This window comes from Leopardus geoffroyi, chromosome B3 (genome assembly GCF_018350155.1).
Source record: "Leopardus geoffroyi isolate Oge1 chromosome B3, O.geoffroyi_Oge1_pat1.0, whole genome shotgun sequence".
Classification (NCBI taxonomy): Eukaryota; Metazoa; Chordata; class Mammalia; order Carnivora; family Felidae; genus Leopardus; species Leopardus geoffroyi.
In genome coordinates this window covers 61,386,579-61,401,777 of record NC_059337.1, presented here as the reverse complement: position 1 = coordinate 61,401,777, position 15,199 = coordinate 61,386,579, and the positions used below count along the sequence as shown (strand labels likewise).

Sequence of the window (15,199 nt, the reverse complement as noted above, 5' to 3'; positions counted from 1 at the left end):
TCCCCCGCAACAGGCTGCTTCACCAGCAGGTCGTGGGCCTCTCCCAGCACTGGGCAAAAGCCTTCACAATACACTCAGTTTATCTCTACAGCTAAGAGTCACCCCAGCCAGCCTGGTCTGTGAGAGCACAGGGAGAACAGAGACTTAAAGCTGGCATCGGCGAGCTCTCTGAGTGACCCTGAGATGTGGAAAGATCATAAAAAAGTGATCTCCACACTTAGGTCCCCAGTGTTGTCCCAGATGTAGTTGATGTGAGCTTAAACACCTGTGTTGAAGGGGATGTCAGATGCTCAACAGACTCAGAGATGACAGAGGCCCTGACCCACACCATCAAGCCCCCCAAGCTTCCTGGGTGACAGCAAACTAGCTGGAAGTATCAGGCGGTGGTAAGCATGCCCTATGGGCTCCAGGCCTGCCTTGTTCCTCGAGGAGTCCCTGAAGGGACTGGGGTGGTGTGACCAGGGCCTGGCCACTCTCCCATGAAGGAATCCCTTCCAGATTCCAGGGGCTTGCCCTGAAAACTGCTGGTCTATTCATAGGCCCTGTGGCTTTCTGGGTTAGGTCAGGGTCTGAGAAATTCACTACCCTACCGCCTGCTATGATATAAACACACACTAACTTCTCAGTGAGCTCATCTAACACCTGTTCTTTGGGCACCGGCTACATCCCAGGTGCTGGGGGTATGGCAGTGAACGAGACATGGATCATTGAATGCCTCATGGAGCTACAGCCTTATGAGGGAGACGGCCACTGTATAAATAAATCAACTGCTTGGAAGCGCAACAGCGTTAGTGTTGTAACAAAGAGCACATGTCCTAACAGGAGGCTTTGCTGCCAAAACTCCATTGCCGGCCACAGTCAGTGGCAAATACTGTAATCCAGGGCAGGGATTTTTTGTTATTTGTTCACTGATTTATTCCAGGGACCTAGAACAGTGCCTGGCCATGGTAGACTTAATATTTCTTGGTGACTGAGTGAATGAACACAGGTGAATGAGGATACCTGTCAGGTGGCACTCCTTGCATCAAGTCCTAAGGCACTCAGGTGTCTAATGAAGGGGCTAAGGCCTCTCCTGAGATGCTAGAAGAGGGGCGCATGGCTTCCTTGTTTTCTTCCTCAGGACTGCCCTTCTGCTCCAGCTGAGAGGCCTGGGCTTCCTCTGACATGGCCAGTAGCGGTTTGCTACCTGCTTTATGGGAGTTCCTCTGGGGACAGGTTGCAGCTCCTGAAAGGAGGCTTACGGTGGCTTCCTGCTGGGCTCAGTGGTGCCTCAGGTCTTTGGAGCAACATGTTCCTGTGGGTGGCAGGCTAATGAGCCACAGAAGCCCCATTAGGCCAGAGTACACATGATGTATTTATTCATAGCTTTCATTTCAGTCAAGGAACCAATTTCCTTTAAACATATCTGAAGGATGTGGGGCGCCTGGGTGGCTTAGTCGGTTAAGTGTCCAACTTCGGCTCAGGTCATAATCACACGGCTCATGAGTTTGAGCCCTGTATCAGGCTCTGTGCTGACAGCTCAGAGCCTGGAGCCTGCTTCAGATTCTGTGTGTGTCTGTCTCTCTGTCCCTCACCTGCTCATGCTCTCTCTCTCTCTCAAAAATGAATAAACATTAAAAAATTTTTTTAAAAATATCTTAAGGATGCAAGGAAACATGTCCCCTCAGTTTGGTCTTGTGGTGTAGGGCATAACCCAAGGGTGTGAAGGTGAACCCGCTTGGGAAGTCTGCTCCAGAGGCCCCAGTAGCCCAGCCATCTTGTGATTGGAAAAAAAAAAAAAACCCAATTCTTCCTCTGAGTACAGGGATACCTATTTCATTCCAGGAAGAAAAAAAGATATTCTGGATTTATTCTGAAGCGAGCTAAGTCATATCTGTCCAAAGCATATATTCCACATGCACTTAGCACCTTGAGCCCTGCCATCACAAAAGGATGACCCGCTCCTATGTTAATGTGTCCTTTACAGAAAGTTTACATTAAAAACTCCTCAAGGTCAAAGCTTCCCCTCCTGATGCCTGTTGATCTTTGCCTCCACTCCATGATCTCTCCTTCTCCTACGCCCTCCTGAGGCAGCCAGGCAGCTCACAGGTCCACCTTCCAGCTGTATATCTCCAACGACTCTTTTTTCAGCCCTGTCTTCCTCTGTGGCTCAAGGCAAAAGAAGAGAACTAGAGATCTCCAGGGTACAGCCAGCATTGCAGGGATGCTCTGTTTGGCCTATGTAGTACTTTTTGAAAGTTTGAGCTAAAATTTGAAAACCAGGGGACTTTACGCACAAATCTAGATTTGCAACTTCTCGTGAACCATCCAGGCCTATGTTCCCACAAGGCGGTGGCCATCGGGGCAGGTCAGGCCTTCTCCACCCACTGAAGCAGGGCACAGACGTCCCAACCGGCCCCCGTGGTGGGTCCCCATAAGTCCTCACTGTACTTGCAGACTCGTTTTCCTCCTGTGAGAGTCATATTTCTCAGAATCCACATCTCCACCAAATGTGGGAAAACGAGGGGGTCAAAGAGGGCAACGTGGGTTTTCTTTCCCTGGTCTGCTTTCCAGAGAGGACTGTGGCCTCTAGTGCAGACAGGTCCTTGCAGTGGAAAAAAGCTGGTCAGTCTGGCTCTGTGAGGAGCCAGGTGGGTGGCCTCACTTGGGAAGATATGGTCAGCATCGATGTGTATATCTAATACCACGGCAGGGCGGTAGACGCACTGGTCAGGCCAGGCTGAATGCAGCACCCGTTCAGGCTCATCTGGGGCTGCCCAGGCACAACTCAGGGAGACCCTAAAATCAGGCCCAAAGTTGCCCAATGCTGACTCGTAAGCACAATCTTTAGTGAGCACAACTTGCTGTGCCCAGGGAAGGCCAGCCATGCCCCAGGAGCCCTCGGAACTCTGATTAGGGCTCTGAGCCTGCAGAAGCACTGTTGCCTGAGCATGTATTACCACAGTGCCTCGCAGCGCAGGCTTGTGGAGGCTGCCTGGGGTGACTTCTGAGGTCAATGGCAGCTCTCGTTACCTTAAGGTTCTGGGATTCCCCAAAACAGGTGTTACTTAATGCCAACACATGGCCTGAGAGGGATGCTCATCTGATTTTTTCATGTGACCTAAATTTACTTCTTGAAATGTGTCCCTTTTTGGTTACTTTTGGGGGCCAGGCCATCTCTGCTTTACTCTCAGAAGCCTGTTCTCATGGATCACCATTAGGAAGATGCATTCATGGCGTTCTCTATCCTAAACCAGGAAACCCTAATGTGGACCCAGCAACCAGCCAGACAAGGTCACATTGATGTTGCAATAGGCTCCCAGTACCTGCATTGCCTTGACCTCTGGGAAGTCCCCGGCAGAAATCTGGTATTCTCGCTGCAGCTGAAGGTAGATTTCTGGCAATCTGCTGATAAGCTCTCTCTTCTTGTTTTCCTTTCCGAATACACTTGGCATTTCCTTCTTCAGGTGGCTAATAATGTAGGCATGTACCTGAAGGGGTATATGTCAGTAAGGACGTGTTACTTAGAACTGTACCAGAAAGACAAACCAGATGGCATCATAATACATAACAGGCTCCCATATTCAGGGCCACAGCCCTCAGGACAGGAGGGTAAGGATCTGGGTGCGGGGGGTGAGGGTGGTGGACGTGGTGAGACACAAAGGACACATTACAAGTCTGTTTCTGGGCATGTAGAATGTGAGTACATGAGGGACCCCCAGATGGTGCTGTCTAAGAGTGCCTGGAAAGAAGGCCCCAAGCTCCAGATAAAGCTGGTCTGGGTGCTGGATTTGAGAGCTGGAGCAGAGGTGGTGACCAGAGCCACAGGAATGGTTGTGACCACTGAGGGAAAGTGAGCCAAGAACCGCCCCCCCTCCCCCCCCCCCCGCCCCGAGAAGGACCGGGATGGGGAGGAGCCAGAAAAAGACCTCAGGAAGTGGAATGTGACAGATAAGGGCTGTGGGAGGGGAGAGTCAGGAAGAGATGACACCTAAACTGGGTCCTGAAGACAGGTAGGAGGGCTGTGGCTGTCCAGGAGAGGGAGAGCATGGATGGCGGTGTGGCAGTAACACAACAGGGGCCGTATTTGGGGCAGTGCCGTGTATGTGGCTGCTACACATCTCAGAGGCAGGGAAGTAGACCACTGCACATGCCAGGAGCTGTGTAGGATTAGAATGAGCATTGGCTAACCTAATGTGGTGCTGATGGGCTGATGACGTTTCTGGGAGACCAGAGAGGCCAGAATAATGCCATGAGTGCCCTGCTTCCTAAGTGGGCTGGTGGTGCTTGCATGGGGATAGGATGGGGCGACAGGCTTGGGGAAGGTCTCTGGCACAGTTCAGTTGTGCCTGAGGGGCTATTCCGTGTCTGCGTCTGTGCAGAGAGTGAGCAGGGTGGGTGGCGCCTGGGCTGAAAGACTGGTGATTAACCACAAGACCTAAAAGAAAGTTTCAGCAGGGCTGGTGCCCAGGAGCACCAGGAAACGAAACTGAAGACTGATGTAAATGTCTGATCTGACGTAAATAGTTAATCTGCATGGAAATCTGTACCCAGTGGACAGTGAGATGAGAGAATTCCTGTAACCTCCCCATGGAGGGTGTGAACTCCGGGATCTCTACAGGTGGCACTGAAGGAGCCTAGCTGGCTCAGCCGGAGGAGCATGCAACTCTTGATCTTGGGGTTGTGAGTTCGAGTCCCATGTTGGGTATAGAGAATACTTAAAAATAAAATCTTAAAAAAAAAAAAAAAAGATGGCACTGAACTCTTTTCTGCACAGGACTAGCTGCATAGGACCACCTTCCTCTAGGAGAGGAACCCCTGGGGAAATGAGGCGGAGGCTCCATAAACCCTGATCACCTGGCACTAGCAGGCCCAGGACTGCACCCAAGGGGTGGTGAACCCAGCTTGGATGGCTCTGCTTGGCTGTGTCACCCCCTTCCTGAACATTTCCACTCTTTTTAAAAATTTTTTTCTTTTTTTTAAGTTTATTTATTTATTTTGAGAGAAGGAGAGATTGCATGAGCGGGGGAGGGATGGAGAGAGGGAATCCCAAGCAGACTTCGTGCTATCAGCATACAGCCCGATGCAGGGCTCCAACTCACAAACCGTGAGATCATGACCCGAGCCAAATCAAGGTCAGACGCTTAACTGACTGAGCCACCCCGGTGTCCCTTTTTAAAAAAAGTTTTTTAGATGCTTATTTAATTTTGAGAGAGAGAGAGTGCAAGCAGGGTAGGGGCAGAGAGAGGGACACACAGAATCCGAAGCAGACTCCAGGCTCTGAGCTGTCAGCACAGAGCCCAGTGAGGGTCTTGAACTCACGAACTGTGAGATCATGCCCCAAGTGGAAGTTGGGTGCCTAACCGACTGAGCCACCCAGGTCCCCTGAACATTTCCACTCTTCTGCTGATTTCCAACTTTAGGACGTGAAGAAATGTTCATTACAAAACCTCTGTTTGTGTATCAGAATTCTACAGAGTAATTTAGAAGTCAAGAAAATAACTAAAAATAGGAACGGATGAAAAGCAGAACAGTGATTACCAAAAGAAAATGACTATGCAGCTAGGGAAAATCCTATTAAAGAAAACAGACTTCTGTAATCTTGTGGAAGAATGGAAATTGAATAAAGGGGATAAGCAGAGACATCCTCTAGCTCAGCTGAGAGCCTCTGTGTATGGACACACACTGGGCACAGCCAAAAACATTCTGCTACTTAAAATAAGTATGTAATGTAAACGCTGACATGCTCAGACCAGACAATGCTAACTTTCCCATCTATATAAAGGGCATTTAACAGAAACACACAGTGTCCTGCCTGGCTACTGATCACAAGTACAGATGAGAAGAGATGTGTCTGAACCTTTCTGTTACAAGTAAACTTATTTACTTATTTTTTCACATTAAAACAGCTTAAAATTTTTACATGATTCTTTGGGATAGAGAAACCCCAAATTTGGGAATCCTTTATTTAGAGTGTTGGACTTTAGCTGCATTCCTGAGGGTATGATGAATAAGTGGTAAGACTAGTAATTTCCCCGCCTTGGACAATGAATGTCTGGCTCAGTTTGGTGGGGTTGGGGTAAGGCCGTGGCTAACATCGAAGGACTTGGAGGGTCTGCCACACTCCAGTGGAGAACCAGCTGCTCACCAGCCATCCTTGTGTCATTTCCTTGGCCTCGGTCCTACTGGAACCTCTGGACTGGGCCTATGGATACCTCTCTCTTCCATGCGCAGGCCTGCCCCACTCTGGAACCAGCCCCAACTGAAGCAGGAGGTCCCAAGCGGCATAGTCTACTATCTACCAGGGCTTTTTACGGAACCCCACCCCAGATCCCAGCCCGGGGGCTGTGTCAGACCCCTGCAGGGCTCCTCAAGCTTCCCTCACTACCTCCTAAGGTGAGCCTTTTGAGTTGCCAGGCCTCTGCTCAGGGAAGGCTGACTCCCCACGCAGCCCCCAGCTCCAGTAGGATTGGCACCAGTTTCTAACACTGCTTCACTTGGCCTGACTCTGGGTGATGTGCACCTGCCACAGTTCTCCACCCACAGCCTGGCACCTGCTCTCTCACCTCAGCCCTCATGGTGTTCATTGGCTGATGACCAAGGCTCCCGGATGATGGGCTGCCATTGGACACCAGGCCTCCGGTGCCCTGACAGGAACTGGCCGGTTCTTGCACCAGGCCCCCATTCTTTCCTCCTTCCACTTTGTCTGGCACTGAGTCAGGACCATCAGGTACCTTGTTCATGCTTGCAGTCTGCTCTCAGCCTCAACCTCCACTTCCAGAATGTTCTACTGGCCTATTTTGTGAGAGTCTCCTGTTGTGTTGCCTCTGCATGGCCAACCCTTCCTGCCCTTCCATGGACATCCTAAGACAATAACACAGGGTCAGATACTATTGTACGGGCCCTGCCTTTAAGAAGCTTATCAAGTCATAAGGTAAATTATAATCCTTAGAGTCATGGAACATTAAATCTGGAAGGGACCCCCTGTACCTAACTGAACTCCTGGTTCCAGGAAATTCATATGACTTACTCAAGGTCACAGAGCCAGTTAGGAGGTGCAAAGCCGGCACTGGCATTCAACTGTCTCATTCCTGTCCTTACAGACTTAATTGCTTTCTGTGGGTATGAATTAAAAAATGTTACTAAAGGTGTTGGAAATCTGGAATTGAAAATGAACTGTGTCCTATGGGACAACAGTGTGGGAAACTGCGACTTGAGGCTTTTGTTTTGGCTTGAGCCAAAAACTTTGGCTTTTGATTGTCCCTAACTCCCAGGGACACCATGGGAAGGGCATTTAGTCTCCCTCCCCACACACACACACATGCCTATATTATGGCACACAACACTATGAACACCACATAGGATGTGGGTGAAGACGGCACTCTTCTGGCAGGATGGCACCTTGTAATTTTCTAAAGACTTTTGGTAAACAGAGGGGACAGCCTGGAGGCTCATTCCTGCCCTTCTGTGTCAAAGAAGTCTTTCCAGATAAACACAGGACTGAGGGCCAGACCAGGCGATGGTCCTGGGGAAGGAGGTGGAAACAGTCTGAAATATTTTCCTCTTTATAATGACAGAAAACTAACTGAGAAGAAGGGGGACAGGAAAGACAAGAGGGAAGAGAAAGAGGAGAAGGAGAGGCATGATGAGACCTGGGGCTAGAAGGCCAGGTTCACGCCCTGCCACCCCTGCCTCTTGTTGAGCAATGCCAGGTGACTCTAGCCCTCCACCTCAGCTTACTCATGCACAGACTGGAAGTTATAACTCCTACCTCACAGGGTTGTTGGTATGAGAATCAAAAGAGATCATGGATTTGGATACACCAGAAAGAGGAGTAAAAATGTTGCTTGTTATTGCCTAATGGCCAAAGACCAACAGCTGGAGGGTTCGTAATGCCAGAGAAGGCTTGTGGTTGTTTAGTTCTTACTGAATAATGAATAAACTCTTACTGAGTTATTAATAGTTACTGAAATATTAATAAGTTCTATGTATTTGAATAGTAATAGGATGAATCTGGGTCCCAAGAGCTTCATTCACAAGTCAGTGACATTGAACCCTGGTTGGCTTTTGAACATTCTTATGTGTAAAACTGGGAAAGCCCCACTTCATCCAATGGTGATGACTGAGGATAGATCAAGTGGATCACAGTGTCAGTTTCTTTATGGGCTATAACTCAATGAGCAAAAAGAGATGTCCTTCCCTTTATTATTTAAAAAAAATTTTTTTTAACATTTATTCATTTTTGAGGGACAGAGAGAGAAAGTGCATGAATGGGGGAGGAGCAGAGAGAGAGAGGGAGACACAGAACCTGAAGCAGGCTCTGAGCTGTCAATACAGAGCCCCAAGCAGGGCTCGAACTCACAGACTGCGAGATCATGACCTGAGCTGAAGTCAGACGCTTAACCGAATGAGCCACCCAGGTGCCCCGAGATGTCTTTCCCTTTAAATATACATGGGTTATATCTAGTTCACATATATACTCTGCTACAATTGCATTAACTGTGTCCAGTGACAAGTGTTCATATATATATCCAAGGTGGAGAAGCAGGTACTCAGAGTGATATTGGATATATCCATCCTGGGTGTGGAGGGCAACCCCAGGCAGCGAGTGCTGGAAGCTTCCAGTGCTTATGGTCAGTAGGAGTGGAAATCCTCATGGAATTTGGGGAGCAGTTTGGAGGGGAGGATTCAGGCTGGGAGAACATGGTTCCACGCTATGTGTAGGTCATACTATGTGACCTCATCTGTTAGCTAACACAACCTGTTGGAGACCTGCATCTTTGTAGGCCCAGCTTAAAACTTGCATAGAGCATTTAACATCAGGGGATCAGCATATTTTAAAATTGGGTTTATGGGGATATAGAAAAAATCAGTTAATGCAGTAGAGACCCAAAAGGTGGACCCATGGGGTAGTAAGACTGTGAGACTGTAAGAGGCAGAAAAAGGCAGCTCTTGGTTCCCATGGAGCAGGGGGTTTGTTAGTCTGTTGCAATCAAAGCTGGCACCCATAGCACCTGATTCTGAACAGCTTAAAGGGGACTCAAGGGGGCCCATCCACTCACTCATTTGAGGTCAACCTTCAAAGAGACAGGCTTCCCTACATGGACACAAATACTGACACACACACCCACAGCTGACGGAGCTATTTTTAAAAGTCCCTTGGTAGGCTAAGCATTAGTGGGTCGCCATCGGCCACCGTAGAAGGATTTTCACACCTTAGCCTGGGTCCATTTGGCGAATTTCAAAACATCTAACTTCTCTACAGAAGGAATTGGCAGTGCAGACAGATTGGAAAGCTGGGCCCTGGGTTTTACACGTGACTGGAGAACATGCCTTGAAGACAAAACTAAGTGCCACAGAGCTAGGGTGAACCCTGAAAATCACTGACCTCTCCTTTTCTTTCTCACTTTTAGCTGTTCCTTCCTTAAATGTTTTTTTTCTTGTTGTTGGGTGAAGATCTGTAAAGGGGTGGGAACTTTTCCTACTCTTGGGCAATGTTTATAAAGGGTGGAGTCCTCACTTTTTATTTTTGTTCGTTTATTCCATAAGCATTATTATTTGGGATTTGTTTGCAAGAGCCTAATTTCCCTACTTTGGCTATTTTAATTATAGCTGAATAAAACTGAATTATATTTTTTAAATACTTTTTTGGGCTTTCCCAAAATAGCCCAAAGAATCATGAAATGAGCTTTGATTAGCATTTTAGATTGTAAACAGTCTTCAAAAAAGGATGCCTACTGATATCATGAAGATGTGATCTTTGAGGTTAACCAAAAAACCCACTCTAAGGTTTTCTCATTCCTTGAAATAGAGAGTTGTGAAAAAAATATATATATTAAGAAGAAGCAGGGAAACCATTACATTTCAAGAGATCTTTGATAAGAGTGCCATTTTTCAATTATTAAAGTGTCCTTTTTAGGACACCTTGAGTTTGATCACTGTGGAACCCAGCAGGACATTAGTGATAACACTTCTTTACTTCTGGATGGGATGTGACTTCTGTTGAATTAAGGTGTTCTATAAATAGATACAGGGCACACCCCAACCCAGATCTGACATCTCCTAGGTGACATCTGAAAACTTATCCTTCGCATGTTTTCAAATTGTCAGCTTGATGAACCTCTAAACTTTGCAGGTTTCCTGTGGATAAACAATTTTATAGAATACACAGAATGGCAGACTAATGCAGAAAGCAAGGACACGATGAGAAGCTATAGATGTTGTCCACTCCGCATTTCAGGTAAATGGTTTCCAGACCAAGGAGTCAAACTAACTACGGCTTGAATTTATATTTTACAACTTATGGGCTGTAAGGCCTTGGGCAAGTTACTTCACCTTTCTGAGCTACAGTTCCCTTGCATGAGAAACAAAGATAATGCCCAGCTTTGTGCAGTTATTGGCGGGATCAGATGAAATAACACATGCAATACAAATTGTAGAGCTTCTGGAATACTGCAGACCCTCAGTAAGGTTGGCTTACAAAACCGGATCAAGAGAAATAAAGATCAATATACCAAAATCAAAGAGCGTTTTCCTGAAATACAAACACTGAGAAGAGAAAAACTCAGGCGACTGACTCCTTGTCCATTTAGGCAACAAGTTTACAAATGGCCATAAAATCGCAGATGGTGTAAAGCAGATGACGTTGGTTAGTGGCTAAGGCCACTGTGTTGAGTTCTGCTTCTTATCTGCCTGAAACTGTTTCCTGTCCCCCTTCACAGGATGGTACCGCCCAGCACACTGGCACTGAGAGGCTCAGCCTGGAAACATCCATACTTCACACATTTTCCTTTATGAAAAGGAACAAGCCAGATACTATTCTTAGGAAGAAAAAAAAGACAAGCTTTTTTCCTAGAAGTAAGCTCAGCAAGTTGACCGCCCCTGCCCCCCACCCCCTGCATCTACACAAGGCTCTCATTATTCCCAGTGTCAGTACAGAGCAGCATTCTATGGCCACGCTGATCCATTCAGAGGGCCTGATGCTCAAGGAGGGCAGAGAAGTCCCAAGGCACTTGGCACGCCCAGTGAGCTCTTTGCTCTTTATTTATTTATGTGACCGAATACAGCTGTGTCTTGAGTCACTAGGCCTTCAGCAGTGACTGGTAAAATAGAAATGTCCATGGGCATTTATAAATAGTTAAAAAAAATCTTCAAATCTCCAAAGCTATCACATGATATCTCTGCTTTGGTTATAAAATAATGTTGGGTATTGTGTATCCTGAAGGGTAAGTTCAGCTGTATCAGCTGAAGAAGAGAAATATCACATGCTAAGGGGTTACCAAATGGGGAAAAAACAGACTTCCTGCCACTAAGCATTAGGCCCAGGACTAGCACACAAGAGAAACCAGCAAAGCTGCAAATAAGTGGATTTACAAACTGGTTAGCACCACTGCCTTGCAGAACTGGAACAAAGTGGCCAGAGCTCCAGAAAGGAAGCAGCCTGGAAGAAAGGATAAAGAATGATGGCTCTCAGGTGCACGGTAACTGGGGATCAGCTGGGCGATCCAGGAGTCTGTGCGAGCATGCACCGGGAGTGATGGCAAGCAGAGAGAAAAAGAGCAGATGGAGGTCCTACATGTGGAGCTGTAGCAACCGGGGAGGCATCTCTTTGGCTATAGAGAGATGCTGCTGGGTGAGCATCCTGGCATGAAGATAGAGGCTGCTGGGCAATGATGAGGAGGCGTTAGAAGGCCGATCGCCTGCCCGCCTGTCACCCTCAGCGAAGGCCTCTTGCCTTTCCTGGCCAAACCCCTTCCTCAGAGCACGGTGTCCACACCTCAATCAGCACACAGCTCACCACTCTGTAATGGGGGGTTTGGGGCCTCCTCTTCTACCATCCAGGCTCCCCAGTCCCGGCCCAGGGGTGCTGAGCAATACAGACTGAATGAGGCAAGGGGTCATAGATTCTAAAAGGCTGGCCTGCTGGACCCCAAGGCCAGACCAGAAGTCACTCTCTGTGCAGCAAGAGGATAAGGGAGGGGACATGGTTTCTTTGCCACCAGAAGACAAAGGGGAAGTAAGCTGGAAGTACCCTGACCAGGGTATGAGTGGATTTGGAGAGGCAGGCCTGTGGACTGGTTTCAGCGGACACGACAAAGGCACAGGGCGAGGCTGAGAGCAGGAGGGCTGTCTTTTGGTTCTAGTGTTGTTACTCATGGATTAGGTGACGCTGGAGAAATTGCTTATTCTACCTCGTCCTTCTAAACTGCAGGAGTGGATAGACCTCTGGCTTCAAAATGTGGCTGATTATCATAATCACCTGGGGAGCTTTACACACACACATACACACACACACACACACACACACGCATGCACACACTCACATATACACACACAGACATGCACAGACACACTTGAATCAGAAGCTCCTGGTCAGGGCCTGGGAATTTACATTGCTTAAAGCTCCAGAGTGCTTCTGATGATCATTGAGACTAGACAAACTCTGGGGGCACTTCCAGCAGTAGAGGAATAGGATTTTTTTTTTAAAGCCCCAACATGGGGCTAGAACTCACAGCCATGAGATCAAGACATGAGCTGAGATTAAGAGTCATATACTTAACCAACTGAGCCACTGAGGCGTCCCAAAGGAATATGATTTTATGAAATGTGCACACAACTTTTAAAGAACCATCTTTTTCTCCATACTTTTTCTTAGAGGAGTCATGTGCTGTTCTCTCTTCAGAGACGTGACAGAATCAATGACAGTACTCGAGGGTGGTTACCAGATGACCACTTACCCTGTTGGGTACCCACCCCTGGGGCTGCTGAAAGGTTCAGCTACGAGGCAGAAGAGCCCAGAGGCCTGGTGGGCATGCTTACAGGCTCCCAGCCAGAATGGGGATGGGGTGCCACCCCCAAAGCAGCACACTCCGTGGGCCAGGCTGAATCTAGCTTCCTGCTTGGCTCCAGGCAGTAACATCTGGTTCTGCGCCTTAGACCCAGGGTGACTAATGCTGGCATCTCAGCACCATACTGGTCCCACCAATGCCACCCCTCTGGTTCAGCTGGCTACATTCCCATTGGGCTAAGAAAATAGCAGCTTCCAGGTGGTGAGTTCATCGATCCCTCCTGTGTGCTCTGCAAGCCCGGTCACCCTGAATCCTCACAAGCACCCTATGATGTGCTCTTACTGGCTCCATTTTACAGATGAGAAAACAGGTTTGGAAAGGTTGACTCATTTGCCTAAGACCACAGACTAGGAGCCAGAACCTAAACAGACGTACTGATCTTGAGGCTCCCTCCTTAACCTTTTCTGTGCTCCATTCCTGAGGTCCCCTAGAATGGAACCTCTCCCACCCCCACCTTCCCTTAGAGAGGAGAGAATGGGAAGCATCCCCTGCTGCCCACCGTGTCTCCTTGGCTCACCTTGGCCAGCCTCGCTCGCTTGATGAGGTCGTTGAGTTTACGCACGGCCGCCTTCTGCGGAAGGCTCTGGATATCTCTGAAGAGGTCCTGGGCCTCGGCCTCGAAGAGCCGGCGGTTATCAGTGTTCTGTAGGGGCTGTGCCCAGAAAGAGCCGATGTAGACTCGAAGGACCTCAGGTGTGTTGATGACCTTGCCCAGGGACCACATGAGGGCCCCGTAGACGCGCATCAGCTGCTGCGTGTCCACTTGGTCGGCCTTGTTCAGTACCACGCGGATCTTGTCATCTTGGCCGCGGAAGGCCTTGATGGCCTCCGAGAACTCGTCTGAGATGTCCAGTTTGTGAGCATCGAACAGCAGGATGATCCTGTCGACTCGCTCTGCAAACCACTGTAGGACCTGGCAGAAGTCATAGCCTAGGTGGAGAGAAGGGCACGTCAGTGTGGCCGACTGCTCAGAAGACGCATTTACTAGCAGAGCTGGGGACTCACTGGTTCTCTGGCAGCTGCCAAGGACAAAGCACTTCCTTTCAAGGAGGCAGTGGAGGCTCCATGGACTGAAAATCACTTCACATGAGTCCCCTGGGGCTGGATGCATTCAGGAGATAATGCTGAGGACCCTAGGAACCCTTCCCTGGGAAGAAACAGGAACTGTAAAGGTGCTCATGGGCACTTTGATTGGGCATCGCTTACTTCCTTATCTGTCATTTCATTTAGTCCCCACGAGTCTCTCATTTCACCTGGTACAGTCCTGGGGATGAATGGCAAATTTGATCAATGGCTCTGTAAAACCACAGGCCCTGGGTCAAAAGTTCTCCCTTCTACCAAAGTCTCACTTTTCTGAAAGAAGCAGAAATGGTGAAGGAAGAAAACCCGGGGGCCACTTGAGGTCTCATGGGGGGTCTAGTAAGCACAACAAAAGAAGAATTATCTTCTCCTAAGTTTTTAAGAGTGTTAAGGAGGCCAAAGGTTGGCCTGCCCCAAACTTTGACCAGTATTTATCATTTGGACTATTTATATCTTAAGTAAGTTGTAAATATTAAAAAAAAAAAAAAATCATGTCTCACAGCCATTGTGTGAAATGTCTTTTGCCAATTTCTTTTTAAAAATGGCTAGGCCCACAACAGACTCTGTTTAGTTCAGTTTGGCCATGTGCCAGTATACTCCAAATCGTGCAGCTACAGAAACACACCTCACAGGCCATGGTCAAGGCCTGTTTTGGGCATCTCCCTGGGGAGGCAGAGGCCCATGAAAAGCAAATAAGAGGAGACTAGTGCCACCAGGTTTATTTATTTAAAAAAAAATTTTTTTTTTTAATTTGACATTTATTTTTGAGAGACAGAGAGAGAGCATGAGCAAGAGAGGGTCAGAGAGAGAGGGAGACACAAACTCCGAAGCAGTCTCCAGGCTCGGAGCTGTCAGCACAGAGCCTGACACGGGACTTGAACCCACGAACCGGGAGATCATGACCTGAGCCGAAGTCAGACGCTGAACTGACTGACTTGGCCAGTTTTATTTTTAATAAAATAATCCTGACCAGGTTTATTTTTAATCTCAGTCTGATTAGCTGTGGACTCAGTCTCAGTGCAGCCCAGTTAAAGCCCAGATGGCAACTTTCCTGACTCCTATTTGTTACTATCACCCCTTTTAATAGATTTTGAGAACTCCCAAACACACATAAAAGTCTCGAAAACAATATGATGAATGCTGATATACCCAAACCATAACTTTAATAAATTTTGACACTTGGCCTTGTTTGCTTCAGATACTTTAAAGAATTTAAGTCTACTTTATTTATATTACAAAATACTCATACAGCAGTGAGGATGAATTGGATTTTCACTTGTCAACACAGGCCA

The 15,199-nt window shown here is 47.9% G+C and overlaps 1 protein-coding gene across 1 annotated transcript in view; it reads right to left on the bottom strand.

Moving 5' to 3' along the window:
* Window positions 1–15,199, bottom strand: part of EHD4 (EH domain containing 4) — an 87,107-nt gene that overhangs the window by 8,213 nt on the left and 63,695 nt on the right. The window contains exons 4-5 of the mRNA XM_045448105.1: window positions 13,345–13,757; window positions 3,306–3,470 (exon numbers count right to left, since the gene is read on the bottom strand). Coding sequence (XP_045304061.1) covers window positions 3,306–3,470; window positions 13,345–13,757 — 578 coding nt within the window. The remainder of the gene's footprint in view (window positions 1–3,305; window positions 3,471–13,344; window positions 13,758–15,199) is intronic.